This window comes from Scyliorhinus torazame, chromosome 8 (assembly GCF_047496885.1).
Source record: "Scyliorhinus torazame isolate Kashiwa2021f chromosome 8, sScyTor2.1, whole genome shotgun sequence".
In the NCBI taxonomy this organism is placed as follows: domain Eukaryota; kingdom Metazoa; phylum Chordata; class Chondrichthyes; order Carcharhiniformes; family Scyliorhinidae; genus Scyliorhinus; species Scyliorhinus torazame.
The window spans coordinates 40,106,864-40,127,479 of NC_092714.1; the positions used below are offsets into that span (position 1 = coordinate 40,106,864).

The following is a 20,616-nucleotide window of genomic DNA, read 5'->3' on the forward strand; positions in this document are numbered from 1 at the left end:
ATGACTTGGATGATGGAGTTGATGGTTGGGTTAGTAAATTTGCTGATGACACCAAGATTGGTGGATAATGTGGAGGGCTGTTGTAGGCTGCAAAGAGACATTGATAGGATGCAGAGCTGGGCTGAAAAGTGGCAGATGGAGTTTAACCCTGATAAGTGTGAGGTGATTCATTTTGGTAAGACAAATTTGAATGTGGATTACAGGGCTAACGGCAGAGTTCTGAAGAATGTGGAGGAACAGAGAGATCTTGGAGTTCATGTCCATAGATCTCTGAAAGTTGCCACCCAAGTGAATAGAGCCGTGAAGAAAGCCTACAGTGTGTTAGCATTTATTAACGGGGGGATTGAGTTTAAGAGCCGGAAGGTTATGCTGCAACTGTACAAGACCTTGGTTAGACCACATTTGAAGTATTGTGTGCAGTTCTGGTCACCTCATTATCGGAAGGATGTGGAAGCATTGGAAAGGGTGCAAAGGAGATTTACCAGGATGCTGCCTGGATTGGAGGGTAGGTCTTATGAGGAAAAGTTGAGGGAGCTAGGACTTTTCTCATTGGAGTGAAAGAAGATGAGAGGTGACTTAATTGAGGTGTATCAGATGATGAGAGGGATAGATAGAGTGGACGTTCAGCGACTTTTTCCTCGGGTGGATGTAGCTGTTACAAGGGGGCATAACTATAAGGTTCATGGTGGAAGATATAGGAGGGATGTCAGAGGTAGGTTCTTTACTCAGAGTGGTTGGGGCGTGGAACGCACTCCCAGCTATGGTAGTGGAGTCGGACACTTTAGGAACCTTCAAGCGGTTATTGGATAGGCATATGGTGTGCACTAGAATGATTGGGAGTAGGTAGATTTGATCTTCGTTTCAGACTAGTTCGGCACAACATCGTGGGCCGAAGGGCCTGTACTGTGCTGTACAGTTCTATGCTCTATCCTTATGAGCACTATATTTGCGTGTGAGTTATATTCACAATCAAGATTTGCTTACTGTTTCAATTCTTGCCATAATTCAGCTACCATTTTTACAATAAGGTGGTTTGGAAAATAGTTCTCTTTGGCAAAAGAAAAGGTGTAATCAGAAAAATCCTCCTTTCATGGGATGTGGGCATCGCTAGTATTTGTTGCCCTTGAACTGAGGTGACGTGCTAGACCATTTTTCAGGGCAGTTCTGTGGGCGTTGCATGTCGGCCAGACCAGGTAAGGTTGGCAGGTTTCCTTCCCTAAAAGGCATTAGTGAACCAGATTTGTTTTTCCAACAATCGACGATAGTTGTCATGATTCGTTATTTATATTCCAGATTTGAAATGAAATGAAAATCGCTTATTGTCACAAGTAGGCTTCAAATGAAGTTACTGTGAAAAGCCCCTAGTCGCCACATTCCGGCGCCTGTTCGGGGAGGCTGGTACGGGAATTGAACCGTGTTGCTGGCCTGCCTTGGTTTGCTTTCAAAGCCAACGATTTAGCCCTGTGCTAAACCAGCCGCTATTTGTTAATTAAATTCAAATTTCACCAGCTACTGTGGTATTCGAACCTAATTTTCCAGAGCATTAGCCTAGGCATCTAGATTACTAGTTCAGTGATATTACCACTATGCCGTCGTCATCCCCCCTTCAAACAATTTCCACCAAGACTAAATAATTGAGTACCAGAAAATCTTGAGCTGAAAAGAAAATCTTTTTGAATCTTTTACCTTAGGTCTAGCAGAAAACGATTGGGATCCTCTATCATCATCTCAGACATCCAGATTAGTCAAATTAATGCGGAAGTTAGTTGAAGGATATCCTTCAATTGTAAATGGAGAAAATAAATACACACAGGTATGCTTTTGTTATCTTTTCTTTTCATCCGCTTTTGTTCCTATTAGAGTAGAGGAGGTTAAGAGGAGATGTGATCGAGGTGTCCAGAGTAAATTACGGGACTCTGTTTCCACTGACATGGGTTAAGTAAGGGGACACAGATTTTAGGTGATTGCAAATGAACCAGAGGTTACATGAATAAACGTTTTTACAGTTACCTTGAAAGGTGACTAAAGCAACTTTTAATTGGATAAATAAGGGAGGTAAAATTGCGGAGAATGAGCAGCAGTATGGGAATATTTGGATAGCTGTAGAAAAAGATGCATGATAGACCAAATGGCTGCCTCCTGTGCTATAATATTCTGTGATTCCATTGAAATTTAGGTATATGCAAAACACATCCACGAATCTTGAATGTTTATAATTATGTGTTTGTGTGAGAGATGGAGTCTGCAACAGTTTGATTCAGATTCGACAGCAATGACTAATTATATATAACAATGTGAGCGTACCAGTTCTTGTGTACTGTAAGAAAAATTTGACTGGGGCCTCAGAAAAATGTCCTTTGAATAGTGCTGTGGGATCTTGTGCGCCCACCTCAAGACCAAATCTTTCATGGCTAAACTATGTTTCATTGCTCAATTGTAAGACGACACATCTGCCAGTGCAGTGCTTCCTCAGTATCAGCCTTATTTTAAAGTCTCTGGAGTGGTGTGAACTCAACTCTAGCTCGAGGTTAGACTGTTAACATTGGTTGGTAATTTTAACATATACTTATATGTATATTAATCCTTTGTACATTGTTTAAATTATTTGTTTTCATTTTGTAACTGCTGTTAAAACTGTATGACATGCCATGTAGAAAAATGTCTGGTCGTTTTCAATTGTTTAGTGACTGAAACCCTTCAAATTTTCTCTCAGACTTTACTAAAGACCATTGTCTTGAGAATCAGAAAAACAGTGGATGAAGATGTATTTGTACCACTTTATCCAAAAAGGTACGTTTTGCGGTATTCAAAAGAGATTTTCACATTTTTATTCCTTGGATTTCAAAATCTCAAACCTTACATAGTATGTATTTCAACATTGACCACAAACTTGACTAGCCGTATAAATATTGTGGCTACAAGAGCAGGTCAGAGGCTAGGAATCCTGTGGCATGTAACTCTCTTCTTGACTCCCTACTTGGCTGGTGGGCACAGCCCACCATTAACACTCTGGAAGCGCGGCACCTCTGGAAGCGCGGCACCTTTGAGGACAAAGCAGCTCACTTGATTGACATCCCTATCACAAGCATTCACTCCCTCCACCCCTGACGCACAGTAGCACAAGTGTGTACCATCTATAAGAACTGCACTGCAGGAACTCACCAAGACTGCTTAAGTAGCACCTTCCAAACCCACGGCCACTACCATCTAGAAGGTCAAGGGCAGCAGATACCACTTGGAAGTTCCCCTAAGTCAGCGTTTTTCAAACTTTTTTTTCCGGGGACCCTTTTTTACCAACCGGTCAACCTTCAGACCTTTTTTACATGTTCGCGGCCATTTTGAAGACCGCTTGCAGCCGGCATTATTAACAGCCGGCTGTTGCGCGCACATTTGCGTGATCGGGACCACCGCGACGGACGGCTCCGCGACCCTCCAGACACCTGCCCGTAACCCACCCGCGGGTCGAACCCCCGAGTTTGACAATGCCTGCCCTAAGTCACTCCCCATCCTGATTTGGAAATATATCGCCGATATTTCACTGTCGCTTGGTCAAAATCATGGAATTCCCTCCCTAATAGCACAGTGGGTGTACTTACACCACAAGGACTACAGCGGTTCAAGAAGGCGGCTCGCTACCATCTTCTCGAGGGCAATTAGGGATGGGTAACAAATGGTGGCCCAATGAGCAAAGCCCACATTCCGTAAAAATGAATTTGAAAAATTTGCTTTTGGCATGCATTTCGACAAAGTTATTTGTTTATCTTGAGCTAGACAGGGGCACAGAATGTCATGATGCACTTTCTTGCAGCAAGGCCAATCAATCTTTGGACATGGAGTGATTTCCCAAATTTAAATTTACTTCAATAATTACCAAGCTTGTTCCAAGCTTATTTTTGCTCCCTAACATAGCTGCTTATCTTAACGTCAGCGTAATGCTTTACTATTCTGCTCATATACCTGGGTAGGATGTAACAGAATTTTCAGTGAAAGAACAAGCACTGTGTATTCATTTGAATGAATTTCTGATTCTGTGTGGCTTTCCTGCTTTCAGTGGCTCATTTCAACAAGTTTGAATTCTGCAAAATGCTGCAGGCGTGTTACTGTGGAGTTTGCAATAAAGCCCTGATACCATGCGGTTCCCCCAAACTTGCATTGACACTCATGGAAAGTGAGCAACTTCTAGTTGATAATTAGTTAGATGACAACCAAATTATTTGGCAGTTTAATTGAGGAAATTACTTGGCCTGTTTGTTTCTTCAGTGACTAATCTAACTGCTTCATGTTTGTCTCCATGTCCATTACATTGTGAGAGGAATTATTGTCTTCAGTGCCGGAAATCCAGCAGAGCGGTTAGCACTGCTGCCTCATAATCCCAGGAATGATTCTGACCTTGCGTGACTGTCTGTGTGGAGTTTGCATGTTTTCCCAGGGTCTGCATGGGTTTCCTCCCAAAGATGTGCGGGTTAGGTGAATGGGCCATGCTAAATTGCTTCATAGTACCCACTGGTTGGATGTGGTTAGGGGGATAGGGCGGGTGAGTGGGCCTTGGTACGTTGCTCTTTCAGAGGTCGGTGCAAACTTGATGTGCCAAATGGCCGCCTCCTGCACTGTAGGTTTACCTTTTACACACTGCTCCCAATTCAACATTGTTTAATGCTCAGACAATTTGCTTGGTCTGGGTGTAATTTTCCCCATCCACATTATAATATATTGTTGCTTATGGTAATTTACTCATGTCGTTTCCATAAGAGAATAGGAAAAACTTGAGGGTTCCTCAAATATTTTCTCCCACAGTCAAAAGAGGTACAGATTGGCTGGATTGGCCATGATCAATGGGCGTGGTTATAGGGATAGGACAGGTGAGTGGGCCTGGGTAGAGTGCTCTTTTGGAGGGTGGGTGCAGACTTGATGGGCCGAATGGCCTGCACTAGGGATTCTATGAAACCACACACTGATAGGAACTTGGTGTGCCGAGTATTCATTGATAGTGTTCACTGGATTTTGAGTGCTTGGTAATATGAAAAACTATTCACTGGAGCGTGTACTGATAAAACAGATCTAATTTAACACTTCATATCCCTTTGTACCAATTACTTGTGTGGGGATATGCCACTTATGAGCTGGGATAAAATGTTTGGAATACCGTGTCTTTGAATTAATCTTCACACACTTTTTACACATGGATTCTATACCATTTTGATCTGTGAGAGGATGTGCTGTGCCTTGTTTATATTAAAATAATATAGTATTCCAATCTTTGATGTCATTTGAGCACCCTCAAACCCTTCTGTTATGACCCATCATTTTACTGGCTTGATGAGCTTGGAGGCAGGGGGTCAGTAAAATGGTGGGAGAATGCATTGGAATGGATCCCTACCATCTCCGTGCCACTGGCCAAATTTCCCAGGCAGGCAGGTAGTGGGATTAGGACCGAGGAAGCTGGTGGCTGGCGCCTGGTTGAGCCTGTTAACAGTCAGTTGACCTGAATTTTATGCACTAGGAGCATTTTCCATGGGTTCCATGAAGGGTCACCAGCATGACTACTTAAAGGAAGTGAGAGCTGAGGAACAGGTGTGCGGCTGTAATTAGCAGTCACCGAGTTCTGGAGTGTTTATAAGTAGGAAGTCTCAAATGTGATATTTGTAAGATGGGCCCTTTAGAGGAATCATTGACTTTTCACCCAATGTGGAGGACTATGTTATTTGAAGAATATCTATAAGATGTGCTGCAAAGTGTACAATATAAGGGTATGAGAGCCATTGCACCATGTAGACTTCAAAAGATGGTTGCTCTGCAGTTTGGAGAAGAGTGGGTGTGAAAGAGACTGCATCAGCCACATTTGGAGTGGCAGCAGCTGACTGAAGAGCACCAATGATGGAACGTGTACATGGAGGGTGCATAGGAGTAATAAGACAGCCAAATATTTGAAGAAGGCAGTACGCAGCTTAAAAGGAATATAGAGGCGAAGCTACATAGTGATAGTGGAGCACCAATGTCTCAGGAGACCATGAGTCCTGAGTCATAAAGCGATCGAGGAACAGCCATATTGAACTCAAAATGTTAACACTCTCTCCACAGCTGCTGCCAACCCAGCTGAGTTTTTCCGGAATTATTTTGTTTTCATTTCATATTTCCAGCATCCACGGTATTTTGTTTTATCTCCATGTTTGCCAAGTGGGGGTTACTGACCTACACAAGGTAGTTTTTGATGAAACATCATCACTGTCAGGGGTCCTGTGATGAGATATCCCACGTTCTTTCACCATAACCCTGCATTGTTCAGCAGGCATGTCATCTCAAAGCTACAACATTGGTCAAGGGCCACTGATCATAAGACTATTGGAAATAGGAGCCAATCATGCCTGCTTCGTCATTCTATAAGATCTGATTGTGGGCTTAACTCCACTTTCCTGCCTGCCCCCATACCCTTGACTCCCTTGTAGATCAAAAATCTATCTAACTCAGTCTTGAATATATTAAATGGCCAACCGCCACTGCTCTCTGGAAAATAATTCCAAACGCAAACAACCCTCTGAGGGAAGAGATTCCTCCTCATCTGCACCTTAAAACACGAGACCCCTTATTTTGAAAATATGCGCTAGTTCTAGATTTCCCCCATGAGGGAAAACATCCTCTCAGCATCTACCCTGACAAATCCCTCAGAATCCTTTATGGTGCAATCAGACCTCTTCTCATTCATCTAAACTCCAATGAGTATAGGCCCAACCTCTTGATCCTATGAATCACCCTGGTGAACCTTATATAAACTGCTTTTGATGCAAGCTCCTTAAGTAAAGTGACCAAGAGTGTACATAGTACTCTAGGTATGGTCTCAGTAATGCCCTGACCAGTTGCAGTAAGACTTTTGTACTTTTATACTCCATCCACCTTGCAATAAAGACCAATGTCCCAATTGTCTCCCTAATTACTTAACTTGGGCCAGAGAAGTCCAGCAAGCCTTCTCATCATAACCACTGATCCCCTTATTGATCAAAAACCTAACTATCTCTGTCTTAAAGACACTCAAGTGATTTGGCCTCCACAGCCTTCTGCGGCAAAGAGTTCCACAGATTTACCACCCTCTGGCTGAAGAAATTCCTTCTCACCTCTGTTTTAGAGGATCGTCCCTTTAGTCTGAGATTGTGTCCTCTGGTTCTAGTTTTTCCTACAAGTGGAAACATCTTCTCCACATTCACTCTATCCAGGCCACGCAGTATCCTGTAAGTTTCAATAAGTTTCATCCTTCTAAACTCCTGAGTCCTTAACCATTCCTCATACGACAAGCTCTTCATTCCAGGGATCATTCTTGTGAACCTCTGGACCCTTTCCAAGGCCAGCACATTCTTCCTTAGATACGGGGCCCAAAACTGCTCACTGTACTCCAAATCGGGTCTGACCAGAGCCGTACATAGCCTCAGAAGTACATCCCTGGTCTTGTATTCTAGCCCTCTCGACATGAATACTAACATTGCATTTGCTTGCCTAACTGCCGACTGAACCTGCACGTTAACCTTAAGAGAATCGTGAACAAGCACTCCCAAGTCCCTTTGTGCTTCTGATTTCCTAAGCATCTTCCCATTTAGAAAATAGTCTGTGCCTCCACTTCTCCTTCCAAAGTGCATAGCCTCACACTTTTCCACATTGTATTCCATCTGCCACTTCTTTGCCTACTCTCCTAACCTGTCCAAGTCCTTCTGCAGCCCGCCTGCTTCCTCAATACTACCTGCCCCTCTACAGACCTTTGTGTCATCTGCAAACTTAGCAACAAGCAATAGTGCCTTCAGTTCCTTCCTCCAGATCATTAATGCATATTGTGAAAAGTTGTGGTCCTACCAGAGACCCCTGAGGCACATCACTAGTCACTGACTGCCATTCTGAAAAAGACCCCTTTATCCCCACTCTCTGCCTTCTGCCAGTCAGCCAATCCTCTATCCATGCCAGGATCGTTCCCATAACACCATGGGCTCTTAATGTATTAACAGTCTCCTATGCGGCACCTTGTCAAAGACCTTCTCGAAATCTAAATAAATCACATCCACTGGTTCTCCTTTGTCTAACTTCCTTGTTACTTCCTGAAAGACCTCTAACAGATTTGTCAGACATGGCCTCCCCTTGACGAAGCTGTGCTGACTCAGTCCTATTTTATCATGCACTTCCAGTACTCCGCGATCTCATCTTTAATAATGGACTCTTAACGGCTCCATGGTGGTGCAGTGGTTAGCATTGCTACTTCACGGTGTTGAGGTCCCAGGTTCGATCCCGGCTCTGGGTCAATGTCTGTGTGGAGTTTGCACATTCTCCCCTTGTTTGCATGGGTTTCGCCTCCACAACCCAAAGATGTGCAAGGTAGGTGGATTGGCCACGCTAAATTGCCCCTTAATTGGAAAAAAATTAATTAGGTAATCTAAAAAAAAAATTTAAAAAGAAAGAAAATAATGGGCTCTCAAATCTTACCAATGACCGAAGTCAGGCTAACCGGCCCAAAATTTCCCATCTTCTGTCTCCCTCCCTTCTTAAGCAGTGGTGTTACATTAGCCACTTTCCAGTCCTCTGGGACCCTTCCTGCCTCCAGTGATTCCTGAAAGATCATCACCAATGCCTCCACAATCTCCTGAACTATCTCTTTTAGAACCCTGGGGTGTAGTCCATCTGGTCCAGGTCATTTATCCACCTTTAGACCTTTCAGTTTCCCTTGAACCTTCTCCTTAATAATGGTCACTACACTCCCCTCTGCCCCCTGGTTCTCCTGGATCTCGCATTCTCCCACTGGTGTCTTTCACCGTGAAGACTGATACAAAGGTAACTATTCAGTTCGTCTGCCATTTCTTTGTTTCCTATTATTACTTCTCCAGCCACATTTTCCAGTGGTCCAATGTCTATTTTTGCGCCTCTCTTACCTTTTATATATTGAAAAAAACTCTTCCTTTCTTCCTTTATATTACTAGCTAGCTTGCACTCGTACGTCATCTCCCCCATTATTGCTTTTTTAGTTGTCCTCTGCTCGCTTTTAAAGGCTTCACAATTCTCTGGCTTCCCACTAATCCTCACCTCTTTGTATACTTTTTCTTTTGTTTTTATGCTGTTGTTTACTTCCCTCGTCAGCCATGGATGCCTTGTCCTCCCCTTAGCATGTTTCCTCCTCCTTGGGATGAATTTCTGTTGTGCCTCCCGAATAACCCCCCAAAACTCCTGCCATTGCTGTTCCACTGTCTTCCCTGCTAGGCTCCTTTTCCAATCAACTCTGGCCAGCTCCTCCCCATGTCTTTGTAGTTACCCTTATTTAATTGTAATACCATTACATCTGATTGCAGCTTCTCCCTCTCAAACTGCAGGGTAAATTCTATCATATTATTGTCACTGCTCCCTAAGGGTTCCTTCACCTTAAGTTCCCGAATCAAGTCTGCCTCATTACACATCACCAAATCCAGAATTGCCTGTTCCCTAGAAAGCTCTGTCACAAGCTGCTCCAAAAAACTATCTCTTGGATATTCAACAAATTCCTTTTCTCGGGATCCACTACCAATCTGATTTTCCCAGTCCACCTGCATATTGAAGTCCCCCATGATTATTGTAATATTGCCTTTTTTACATGCCTTTTCTATCTTCTGATTTATTTACTGCCCCATATCCTGACTACTGCTAGGGGGCATGTACATAACTCCCATCAGGGTCTTTTTACCGTTACGATTCCTCAACTCTACCCACAGAGATTCTATGCCTTCTGATCCTATATCGCTCCTTGCTTTCAATTTAACTTAATTCCTTACTAACAATGCAACCCCGTCCCCTTTGCCCATCTGCCTGTCCTTTCGATAGGACACATATCCTTCGATATTTAGATCCCAGCCCTGATCCCCTTGCAGCCACGTCTGTTAAGTAATGGGTTACGAGACATTGCAATTAGTTGTCTCATTTATGTTAAGTATCCATTAATTGACACTGATATGTAAAGGGGCTTCAGGTGGCCTCTGTCGGGTGGTGTATGTTAAGAGTTTTGTGCAGAGGCTGTGGAAGTGAAATAAATGGTGTTCAGTGAAAAGGAACAAGAACTTTAGACTCTTCATATCACAGCAACTAAAACGGTTAACAACATCTCTGTGATGCCCACAACATTGTACCGACCAATTTCAATGTGCGCAACAAGCTCATTTACCTTGTTCCATATACTGCGCGTATTTAGGTACAACACCCTCAATCCTGCATTAACCACCGTCACTGTCTTCATTAACTGTGCCCCAATGCATCCTTTGCCATCTCTGTATGTAGATATACTGACCTTTACAAATAGAGCCATTAATGGCCCTGCTGATAATAGTTCCTGCTGCCCGTTGTTGGCTGATTCGCTGCCAGTTGAAACACATTAAACATAGAAAATAGGAGTAGGACATTCGGCCCCATGAGCCTGCTCCGCCATTCAAAATGATCATAACTGATACATCTTTCTGAATGACATACCCCCACTCTCTTCCCATACCCCATGACGTTTTTAATGTCTAGAAATCTATTCCCTCAAATGCCACCAGTGAATTGGCCTTCCCAGGTAGCGAATTCAAGAGGTTTGCCATCCTCAGAGTGAAGAAATTTCTCCTCATCTCTGTCCTAAATAGCCTACCCCATATCCTGAGACTGTGACCCGATGTTCTGTATTTCCCCCAGCCATGGGAAACATCATCCCTGCATCCAGCCTGTCAGAATGTTATACGTTTCAGTGGGGGATCCCCTCTCATTCTTCTAAACGCCAGTGAATATAGGCCCAGTCAACCCAATTTCCCCTCGCACGTCAATCCTGACACCCCAGGAATCACTCTGTTGAACCTTAGTTGGATGCTACTTGGCTGGATAGTGGAAGATGAAAGAAATCTTGCCACTCACATTTGCAGCTGCACCACCCGCAAATGACGACGGCATTGGAGCATAGGAAATGGGAGCAGGAGGAGGTGATTCAGCCCTTCGATCCTGCTCTGCCATTCAACTAGGTCTCAGCTGAACTACGATTTCTGCTGCAGTTTTATTTATATAATGAGTTATACAAGTTGGCTGCTAGGTCAACTGCTAAAGCATGCTAGGGTAATTTGGAGCAAGCTACTGATGTAGATGAATTCAAGGGGGAGGAGGGCCTCTAACCTTTCATTCTGCCTCCTTCACATTGTCAAAAATTGTAAAGTCTTTACTCTGAATATCCGTTCCTTTAAATTAAAATTCCAGATCTGTTGAGTTCTAGCACACACGATGCTCAAGATACCAGACCACTACTGAGCAGCAATAATTTTAATAAAAGTAAATGCTGAGTTATGTAGCTCTTGCAGTAGTGTACAAATTGGAGAAAGTCCTGCTCAAACTACACAATACACAGTGTTCTACTCTGACCACAACTTGTGTCTTAGTGACCAGAATTGGACACAGTATTCAAGGGAAACATTCAAGGGCTGATGGCAATTTATTGAGAATACAGATTGATTGCAAGTTTTGGAGGCCTGAATAATGAGAAAAGACTGATGACATTTGGACTTGGAAGCTAGCACCTGAGAGTTGATCTTGTAGAGGTATACAAAACAGTATTGAAAAGGTGGATCTTGTATATTACTTGAAAGAAAATAACAAATTAAAACCGGGAAGGGAAAATGGTTTTGCACAAGTGAATGTCAAAAATATAGCACTGATGTCAGGAAGTTCTACACACGCAAGCTGAATACATGGAATGCATTTCATGAAAAGCTTAAATATTTCCAATAGCGTAACAGTGAATGCGCTGGAATTATTTAAGAAGCAGATATGAAGAAATGTAGTATATTTTTGGATAGATAAGTTAGGGGAGTCAAATTTACATGGTAAATACATTAGAAAATTAGATGAATGGAGATATATTGGCTCGGATCTTCCAAGAAGCAGCAATTATAGTCACATTGGCGCTCAGCTCAAAAATCCCCGCAACTCACTCCTGCTCTGCATTTTTATTGGGACTTTCCAAGCCCAGATTTTTCACAAATGCGAGGCTCATCGTCCCTCAGGAGAACTCCGTCGACAAACTAGCCCAGACAATTACTGCCCATCAGTCTACTCTCGATCATCAGTGAAGTGATCAAACTGGTCATTAACAGTGCTATCAAGCAGCACTTGCTGAACAATAAATTGCTCCCTGATGTTCAGTTTGTGTTCCGCCAGGATCATTCACCTTCCGGCTTCATTGCAACCTTGGTTAAAGCAGGGACAAAAGAGCTGAAGTCCAAATGTACGGTGAGAGTGACTGCCCTAGACATCAAGGCAGTGTTTGACTGAATGTGGAATCAAAGAGCCCTAGAAAAACTGGAGTCGATGGGAATCATGGGGAAAACGCCCCTGTTGGAGTCATGCGTGGCACAAAGGAAAATGGTTGTGGTTGTCGGGGGACAATCATCACTGCAGCAGTTGGACCTGGAAGATTAGCGTCCCCAAGCCACTCACCATCCTGACTTGGAAATATATCGCCATTTCTTCATGTCGCTGGATCAAAATTCTGGAACTCTCTCAAAAACAGTACTGTGGATGTATCTACACATTCGCCTACTGCCATCTTCCCGAGGGCAATTAGAGATGAGAAATAAATGCTGGCCTATCCAGCAATGCCCACATCCGTAAATTAATATAGAAAGTGGAATAGGGGCAAAGAATGACTGGACATATGCCCTCTTATGGTAATTTCAAATGTCTACTCTTTGAATGTTCAGTGAATGGATGAGCGGATGGATAAGTGGATAGGGGGTTAAAAGTGGGGGGCTGGGAGTGGTTGGGTATGGAGTTGCCCAGGCGTTAGACAAGTTTTTAATCTGTTTAACATATTCCCTGGGTAACTATCCAGGTAAGTGCATCGGAAATCTGAGTCGGAGACATTGTGCAGAGCCCTGGGCAGCAGGGGAATGGCTCAGCAGAAGTTTAAACTTGGTCAATTCCCACATAGTTCAGTGCATCAGGACATTGCAATTTCCTGACGTGCAATTTTGGTCATACATCTGGCCACTGACAATTCTGAGACCGGAGGATTTAGCCCTTTGTCCTGATTTTAATACTTTTATATATTTAATCTGGCAACAGTTGCTGCATTAGGCGCACAGTGGAAGAAATGGTCATTTGCTTGTGCTCATACCCTCATCTTAATTAGCATGGATTTGCCATCAGGTGTTCTACCCTCTTCGCCCTACTCCCAAAAGAAACTTTGATTCGATGTATTTCAAATTGCATGTTTCATGCTATGTCCATAACTTTTAGATTTAAGTAATTCATTGATGTATTATTGTAGTGCGCTGGAGAACAAGAACTCGGGACCCTACCTGTTTTTTCAGCGACAGTTTTGGTCAGCACTTAAGGTGAGAGTTCAAAAATGGATTGTTTTTAATATCACTGTTCTTTAATTTAACTGTACCTGGTTGCCATTTTTGTCATGTATTACCTCAACCCTAATCTTCAATTTGGGAAGAAGAACATGGATTCCTCTTTGGGTTCTAAAATGTACAGCAGCCATTGCATTAATCTGATTCTAATTAGATTACTGCACATCCAATATGTGGTGGGGAGGGGGGGATATTTTTTTTTTTACCAGTTGCAATGTTTGAGTTTATAATACAACATTTGTTGACGGGTGCAAAAGTGATTTGTTGCATGTTAAGAATTATTTGGTTCAAGTGAAGAGCAACAATTCAGCCTGCATATTTAAGTACATTGGATTGGGATTTGTTTATTGTCACTTGTACCGATGTACAGTGAAAAGTATTGTTCTGAGTGCAGCTCAAACAGATCATTTAGTACATGAAAATAAAATAAAAAAGAAAATATGTAATAGGGCAACACCGGGTACACAATGTAAATACATAGACATTAACCGTACAGCTGTCACGATTCTAAAAATAAGGCTGAGTAAACTTGCAACTAATCTTTCTCCAGTAACGTGCAATTTTCATTAAATTGGTTTCAGTAGCATGTTTCAGTTACAGTATTCCACAGATAACTTTACATTGTTTCAAAGGACCATTTTAGAATAAAAAGCAGGACATTAATATGATCTGAGCGCATTATGTTGTGCGTAGATTTGTGTTAGCGAAGGGGTTTAGTTAGCTGCTTCTCCGTTGTTCTTAAATGGTTTTATTGCAAATTGGACAATGCTTGGGTGACCATATGGCCTATGGCTACTGTTTCTTATTAATTACCGATTCCATAGCTGCAGGAAATAGTGCTATCTTGTATAATATGTTTGAATAGAAAATATTGCCTCACAATAGACACAGGTAACCAAATAGAACGCTTACATTTCTTAATAAATTTAACTAAAAGCTACTGTTTGCTTAAATTCTATATTACTTTTTTCAGTTATTGGATAACATCTTGCAATGGACTGGCATAATCTCAAATCGAGCATTGCAGGAGCTAACTGTGGATAGTCTTTTAAATCGCTACATCCTACTCGCTCTTCAGAACTCAGATCCAGGAGATGACAGCCTGAAGAAATGTCAGAGTGTAAGTAAGCTGAGACACAGGGTGAAATGTTTTAAGGATCCCAGGCCATTCAGACCCAAATGTCGATGAAAAGCAGGAATCAGTAAATTGACATTTTGTGTAAAGCATTACGTTCCTCTGCTGCTGATTTCACAGAGTCAATGCTCTGTAAGCTCTGCGGCAATAGGTGGGCGGCACAATGGTGTGCACTGCTGCCTCACAGCGCCAGGGACCCGGATTCAATTCCAGCCTTGGGTGACTGTGAAGTTTGCACTTTCTCATGTCTGCATGGGTTTCCTACGGGTGTTCCTTTTTCCATCCACAGTCCAAAGATATGCAGGTTACATGATTGGCCATGCTAAATTGTCCCTTAGTGTCCAGGGATGTATTGGTTCGGTTAAGGGTTATAAGAATAGGGTGGGAAGTGGGTTTGGGTGGAGTGCTCTTTCAGACCCGATGGGCCGAATGACGACCTCCTGCACTGTAGGGATTCTATGAGATGGGCAAAGTGCCTGAGGTCAGTGACTTAAATGTTGGTTTTGTGTCCCACCATTCCTGATTTTGATATCAATATCAGAAATCATACAATTTACAGTGTGCGGTTTAGGTGGATTGGCCATGCTAAATTGCCCTTAGTGTCCAAAAAGGTTAGGTGGGATTACGGGGATAGGGTGGAGGGCTTAAGTAGGATTCTCTTTCCAAGGGACGGTGCAGACTTGATGGCCCGAATGCTAACCACTGTGTTACTGAGCGCCATAATGTTTACAATACTGCATTACAATGACTTTTCAGATTTGTGTTTACTAAAGAAAGTGCTTGCTTTAAATAGTATCTTCAGGATTTCCTAAACCACTTTACAGCCATTACAGCAATCCCTATTTTAAAAGTAATGTAGAAAAGCACCACAGCCGATTTGCACATAGTAAAATTCTATAGATAATGATGAAATCTACCTTTGGTATAGGCTGAGTGATAAATGTGGACTGGAACACTGGTAGAATTCCCCCCTCGTGTAATATTGCCATCCGATCTTGAGACAGTAGTTGGCGCCTGGATAACAATTTAATGTCGCATCCAAAAGCTGGCATTTAACAGTGTAAAACTCCTTCAGTATAACACTGGGAGTGTCAGCCTAGATTTTATGCATAGTAGCGCTTTGAACCACAACGGACCAAATCTGATGCAAGAATTCTGCCACTGAATAAAAGCGAACGTAATTTGCTCATTAACGGATACCAGCCCTTGAGCTAATAATACTCCAAAACCTCTTCTGTGCTTTCAGTACGTTATTTTTACTGTTAGCTTTGCCCAGACAGACTGTGATCCATGTTCTTGTATGTTAAAATGAGACAATGAACATATGAATTGGGAGCAGGAGTAGGCTATTCAGCCCCTCAAGCCTGCTCCGCCATTTAATAAGGTCATGGTTGATCTTATTGTAGCCTCAATTCCATATTCCCACCTACCCCCGATAACCGTTGATTCTTGACTAACCAGGGAGGTAATCAAACTCGGCCTTTTAAAAATGTTTGATTAATCTGTCTCCACCACTCTCTGGAAAAGAGATTTCCAAAGACCCACGACCTTCTGCGAGAAAAAAATTATCCTATTTATATAAGTTATACTCTTAATTCTAGAGCCAGTTATAAGGTGGTTGCAGAAGCATGTTGGCTACTTGGATTGGTGAACAATTCTGGGTCCCACACTTCAGGAAAGATTGAAGTTCTTAGAAGGGTACCGAGGAGATTTACCAGAGATGAAAAACTGTTATGAGAAGAGGTTCTCTGCTCCAAGAAGGTTAAGAGGTGACCTAAATAGAGGATTTTAATGATAGGTTTTGATAAGAGTAAAGTGATTCCCTCTGGTGAGTGGGCCAATAACTATGGGCCATAGATTCAAACTCGGTGGCAAAAGGTGTACAGGGAAAATTAGAATATTTTCATGGCATTGCTGGGATTTGAAATTTCCTACCTGAAACGATGGTGGAAATCCGTTCCATAAATAATTCTAAAAGGGAATTGGACATGTCCTTGATGAGGTGATAGCAGGATGAAAACTGGGGCTGTGGGATTAAGCATGGTGGCCCTGTTGAAGAGCCAGCATTGGCCAAATGGATGCCTCCTGTGCTGTAGGTTTCTCTGATTGTAAAACTTGATTTCCATGCATCATAACCCAACATAGTATAAAATGCAAAAAATTCCTCTCATTATGTTTTGGAGACCTAACTGTAAAATTGATATTGCTTTTTAAAGTAAAACAAAAGATGGACACCAGACTGAATTTCATGACGCTGCTTTTATCTTTTAGCTCATCACCTGTTTACCAAAGCACTGGTTTGTCAACCTAAAAGGAGACAAGAGTATCCCACAGATGGAAAATTTTTGCTGTTACCTTGTTCACTTGGCCAATACCATCTACAGGCTAAGCCTTGGGTGCTCTGATGTAGAAAAACGTACAGCAAGGTACATACACTGACATAAGACATGTTTTGATTTACCATCCTCAATAATATCTGGATCTAAAGCAGTTACTGGGAAAGGTGGTATGTTTTTTATCTAGATGGTAGTACCAGTTTGCAAATTTAATAACTTGTATGTTGCCTGAAGTGGGAATGTGCAATGTGACTGTTAAAACCCACTTGAGAGATAAATGACCAGAAATAAATGTTGCCTTTTTAGGTATTTATATTTGCCCCATTTTTATTTGTCTTCCTTTTTCACAACATCCACGGCTGATAAGATGGATGATCTGTTCCAAGATCTCCGCTGAGGGTGGTTGTTCCTCTCACTGATCCCTTCTTTTATGCAAGATCAGATCCAACCACTGTTCACTACATCTCCACAGAACACAGCTGAGTTCATGTTCTTTTGCTATCTGGCCTTGTCCTGTAACCTCATGTTCCAGGCACTTTTCTCCTCCTTCAAATCTGATTTAGGCTGATTGCTTTAAAATACTCCTCTCCATCTCTACGCCATGAAGTGAGTGCACGAAAATGAAAGCAGGAAATGCATATTGACATTAGTTAATAATTAGGTGTTCTGCTTCCTAAAATAAATGCAGTATATTTTGTTTCAAAGTCTCCTGAAGTTGGAGTCTAGAAGTCAGGTTGGATTTAGGGCCCTACTGAAGCATAAAATAATAGAAAATTAATCAGAAAAGTTAAATTGCCATTCTGTTAAAATGTATAATTGCTGTATCTCTGCAGTCTGCTTCGGTCCAAACTTTGAATGAAGCAGAGGAAAGATTGAATATCCTACAATTATGAGGGAGTGTTCTGAAGGTGGTGTGTAATTGTGTGTATTTTTATTTTGTGAATGTAATTTGTCTTTTTTGAAACTGATATAATTTTTAGGGAGAATATCAAGCAAGTGATTAAAATTCTGGCCATCATCCATGCTTTGGACCATGCATCAGCTGTAGCAAATGAATACGGAGTGAAGGATATCAAGGCATTACTTGATGGGAAATGAGATTGTAGGACAGTGCATTCCTGCCATTTGTATGATTTTGTACATATGTACAGATGTTTCGTAGAAGAAAATTGATGGTGTTGTCAATAACATTTGTTGATATTTAATATTTCCCATCTCTTGTGCTCAGAGGGTACAGCTAACTTCCTGAAAAAAACACTCCTACAGCCAGCATCTTGTACACAACAAACTGAGAATGTAATTTTTTTAATCCATCTTGGCTGGGTTTCTACCTTTTAATACCCACTGACCTCTCTATCAAAAGCAACTGAATTTACATGATTTTGGTTGTTTTTGTCCAAATAATTATGGACTTATGACCAGAGAAGTTACATCAAAAGTACTGGGAACAAACTGTGAAAATACAAGTCCAACCTGCAGATAACGTTTAAGTTCATTGGGTTGCATTTGTTTAATTTAGTAGAAGATGAATTACATTTGTTTTATGGTTTTAAAAACATAATAAAATAAACTGGCTATTCAGTGTGTTGAAATTGTGATGTTTTGTCTGCTAATACAGATTTGACACAAGAATTGCTTGGTTTATTGGGGGAATACCATGTGAAAATCACTTTCTTTCCCTTGTTCCCTTCCACCCACCACCCCTACTCTTGCCCCCATCCCCAAGTAATTATTCTTCTGTTATATTCACCTTACTGGATCATACTTGAGACAATCTACAGAATACAATGAAAAAACACCATTCAGCACTTGTTTCACTGCCATGCACTCATCCACTGACTTAGGAATGTACTACATGATTTACAAAAGCCGAGAAGATGATGCACGCCAAGAACAGCGCACCTCCAAGCATGCTGAGAAAATCAACGTGTAAACTCATAAATGCCACTATTAGTACTGTTCTACATGTCTTTAGATGTGCCATGTCTTTAAAACAAGGGCTAAAATGCAAGTAACAGCTCTCAAAGTAGCAACTATTTGTATCATCAGATTCCTATTGCAGTTGAGAAATGAAAAATTACTACGCTTAAATGATTTGGAAAGGATTTTACTATCCAGGTATTGTCAGAGTCGGGTTTGTACCTGGATCTGATGGAGTCATTGTTATCACTTCTATTCTACAAATGCTTTTTGCTCTCTTTGCTATAGTTATCACTCTGAACTTTATACATTGTTCAGGAACCCATATTTAGAGCAAACTTCCTAACTCACTGCAATCTCATTTATTTATCAAGACTCTCCCATTCTAACTTGTCCATGATCACAAAACTTTAGTATTGCTCAGTATTCCTTTCCAGAATCTGCAGATGTTTAAAGTCCCAGTTTGATTTTTTTCCACTATTATTGGATCTGCCTCATCACTCCCTGGCAATTGTGATGTGTATTGCATTATGGTTCTTGCCTTATAATCTCTCAAAGAAAATGCTATGTTGAAGGCAAAGAAAAATATTTGGCTGGTTTGTAGATCAATCATTTGTTTTCTGAATTGGGTATGCAATAGAACAAATTAAAATTGTATTCTTGCTAGTACACTGTTACAATGGGCGGCAGATAATTGATGAGTGGTTAACTGGTAATTACAATAAATTAGAATGCAAATTTTTAAACAAAATTCGAGGCCTCTTAGACTTGTAAATAAGTTGCAGCAACCTGTTCTCATCGTTTACCCTCATCTCATGTATATGTCCCAATCCTTATTTTGCTGTCTGTAAAATGATTAAAAAGTGAATAATATTGGGTTATAACTTGGTTTGCTATTTGAAAATTATTCAACGCGATTAGCTGCTTAACCTGCATTGCCATCACTTGCTGGACGTCAGAGATCCCCCTTGAACTGTCGCTAGATTCCATTAAAACATTAGGAAAAGTGAAATCCACGCTACTGATCACTTGATCTTTGTGGGCTCCTTTTTCAAGATCGGCAGTGATCATGGTCACTGCAAAATCTAAGCCAATGCCATACATACATGCTAAAAGGAAAGATCAGTATTGGTCTTCCCAGCTTGGAAATGGAATTTCAGGAAATATAAATATATACGGTGACAGTAGGCAGGCTGAGGCTACCAAGGGTCCGAGGTGGACATAAGCATTTAATAAAAGTGCCGTTGAAATTGATCAATATACTTGCCATTGTCATAGCTGGGGTTTGGTGCCTGGAGGATTTCAAAGTAGCTGCCATAACCCCAATCTTTAAAGAGCTTTGGGCAATTTGGCATAATCCAGCCTGTGAACAAAACATCTGAAGGAATCCTAAACGAGAGGATAGTGGCAGCATGATAAAGGACAGTCAACATAGATATTTGGAAAGGATGCCTTCCTAATAAATATACTGGAGTTTCTAAAATAAATTATTAACATTGGCAACAGTAACTATTTCTTGACCCTCTGCTTTCTCATCGTCTTGCTGCTGCTTGGAGAAATCAATCCACACACGATCAATTCCCACATGCACACCGATAGTACCCAGCTCTCTCTTCAACTCTTCAAATCAGGCTGTGCACTTGTCCAACAACCCGTAATGGGCGCAACACAAATTTTCTCCAGACGACCATTGTTATTGGCTGGGTTATCCCACTGCTTAGGGATGCCAACATTGGGACCAGTTCAGGGTCAAAGAACAGCACAGGAAAAGGCCCTTCGGCATCCAAGCCTGCGCCAATCATGATGTCTGTCTAAACTAAAACCTTCTGCACTTCCGGGGTCTGTATCCCTCTGTTCCCAA

General features: G+C 41.7%; 1 protein-coding gene across 2 annotated transcripts in view; it reads left to right on the forward strand.

Annotated features, from left to right (window-relative positions):
• paxbp1 (PAX3 and PAX7 binding protein 1) overlaps nt 1–18,416 on the forward strand; it is a 57,859-nt gene extending 39,443 nt beyond the window's left edge. For both annotated transcript variants that reach the window (XM_072513414.1, XM_072513415.1), the window contains exons 13-18: nt 1,692–1,813; nt 2,714–2,790; nt 13,274–13,340; nt 14,338–14,484; nt 16,771–16,925; nt 17,816–18,416. In XM_072513414.1, coding sequence (XP_072369515.1) covers nt 1,692–1,813; nt 2,714–2,790; nt 13,274–13,340; nt 14,338–14,484; nt 16,771–16,925; nt 17,816–17,933 — 686 coding nt within the window. In that variant the 3' untranslated portion in view covers nt 17,934–18,416. The remainder of the gene's footprint in view (nt 1–1,691; nt 1,814–2,713; nt 2,791–13,273; nt 13,341–14,337; nt 14,485–16,770; nt 16,926–17,815) is intronic.
• The last annotated feature ends 2,200 nt before the right edge of the window (nt 18,417–20,616 follow it).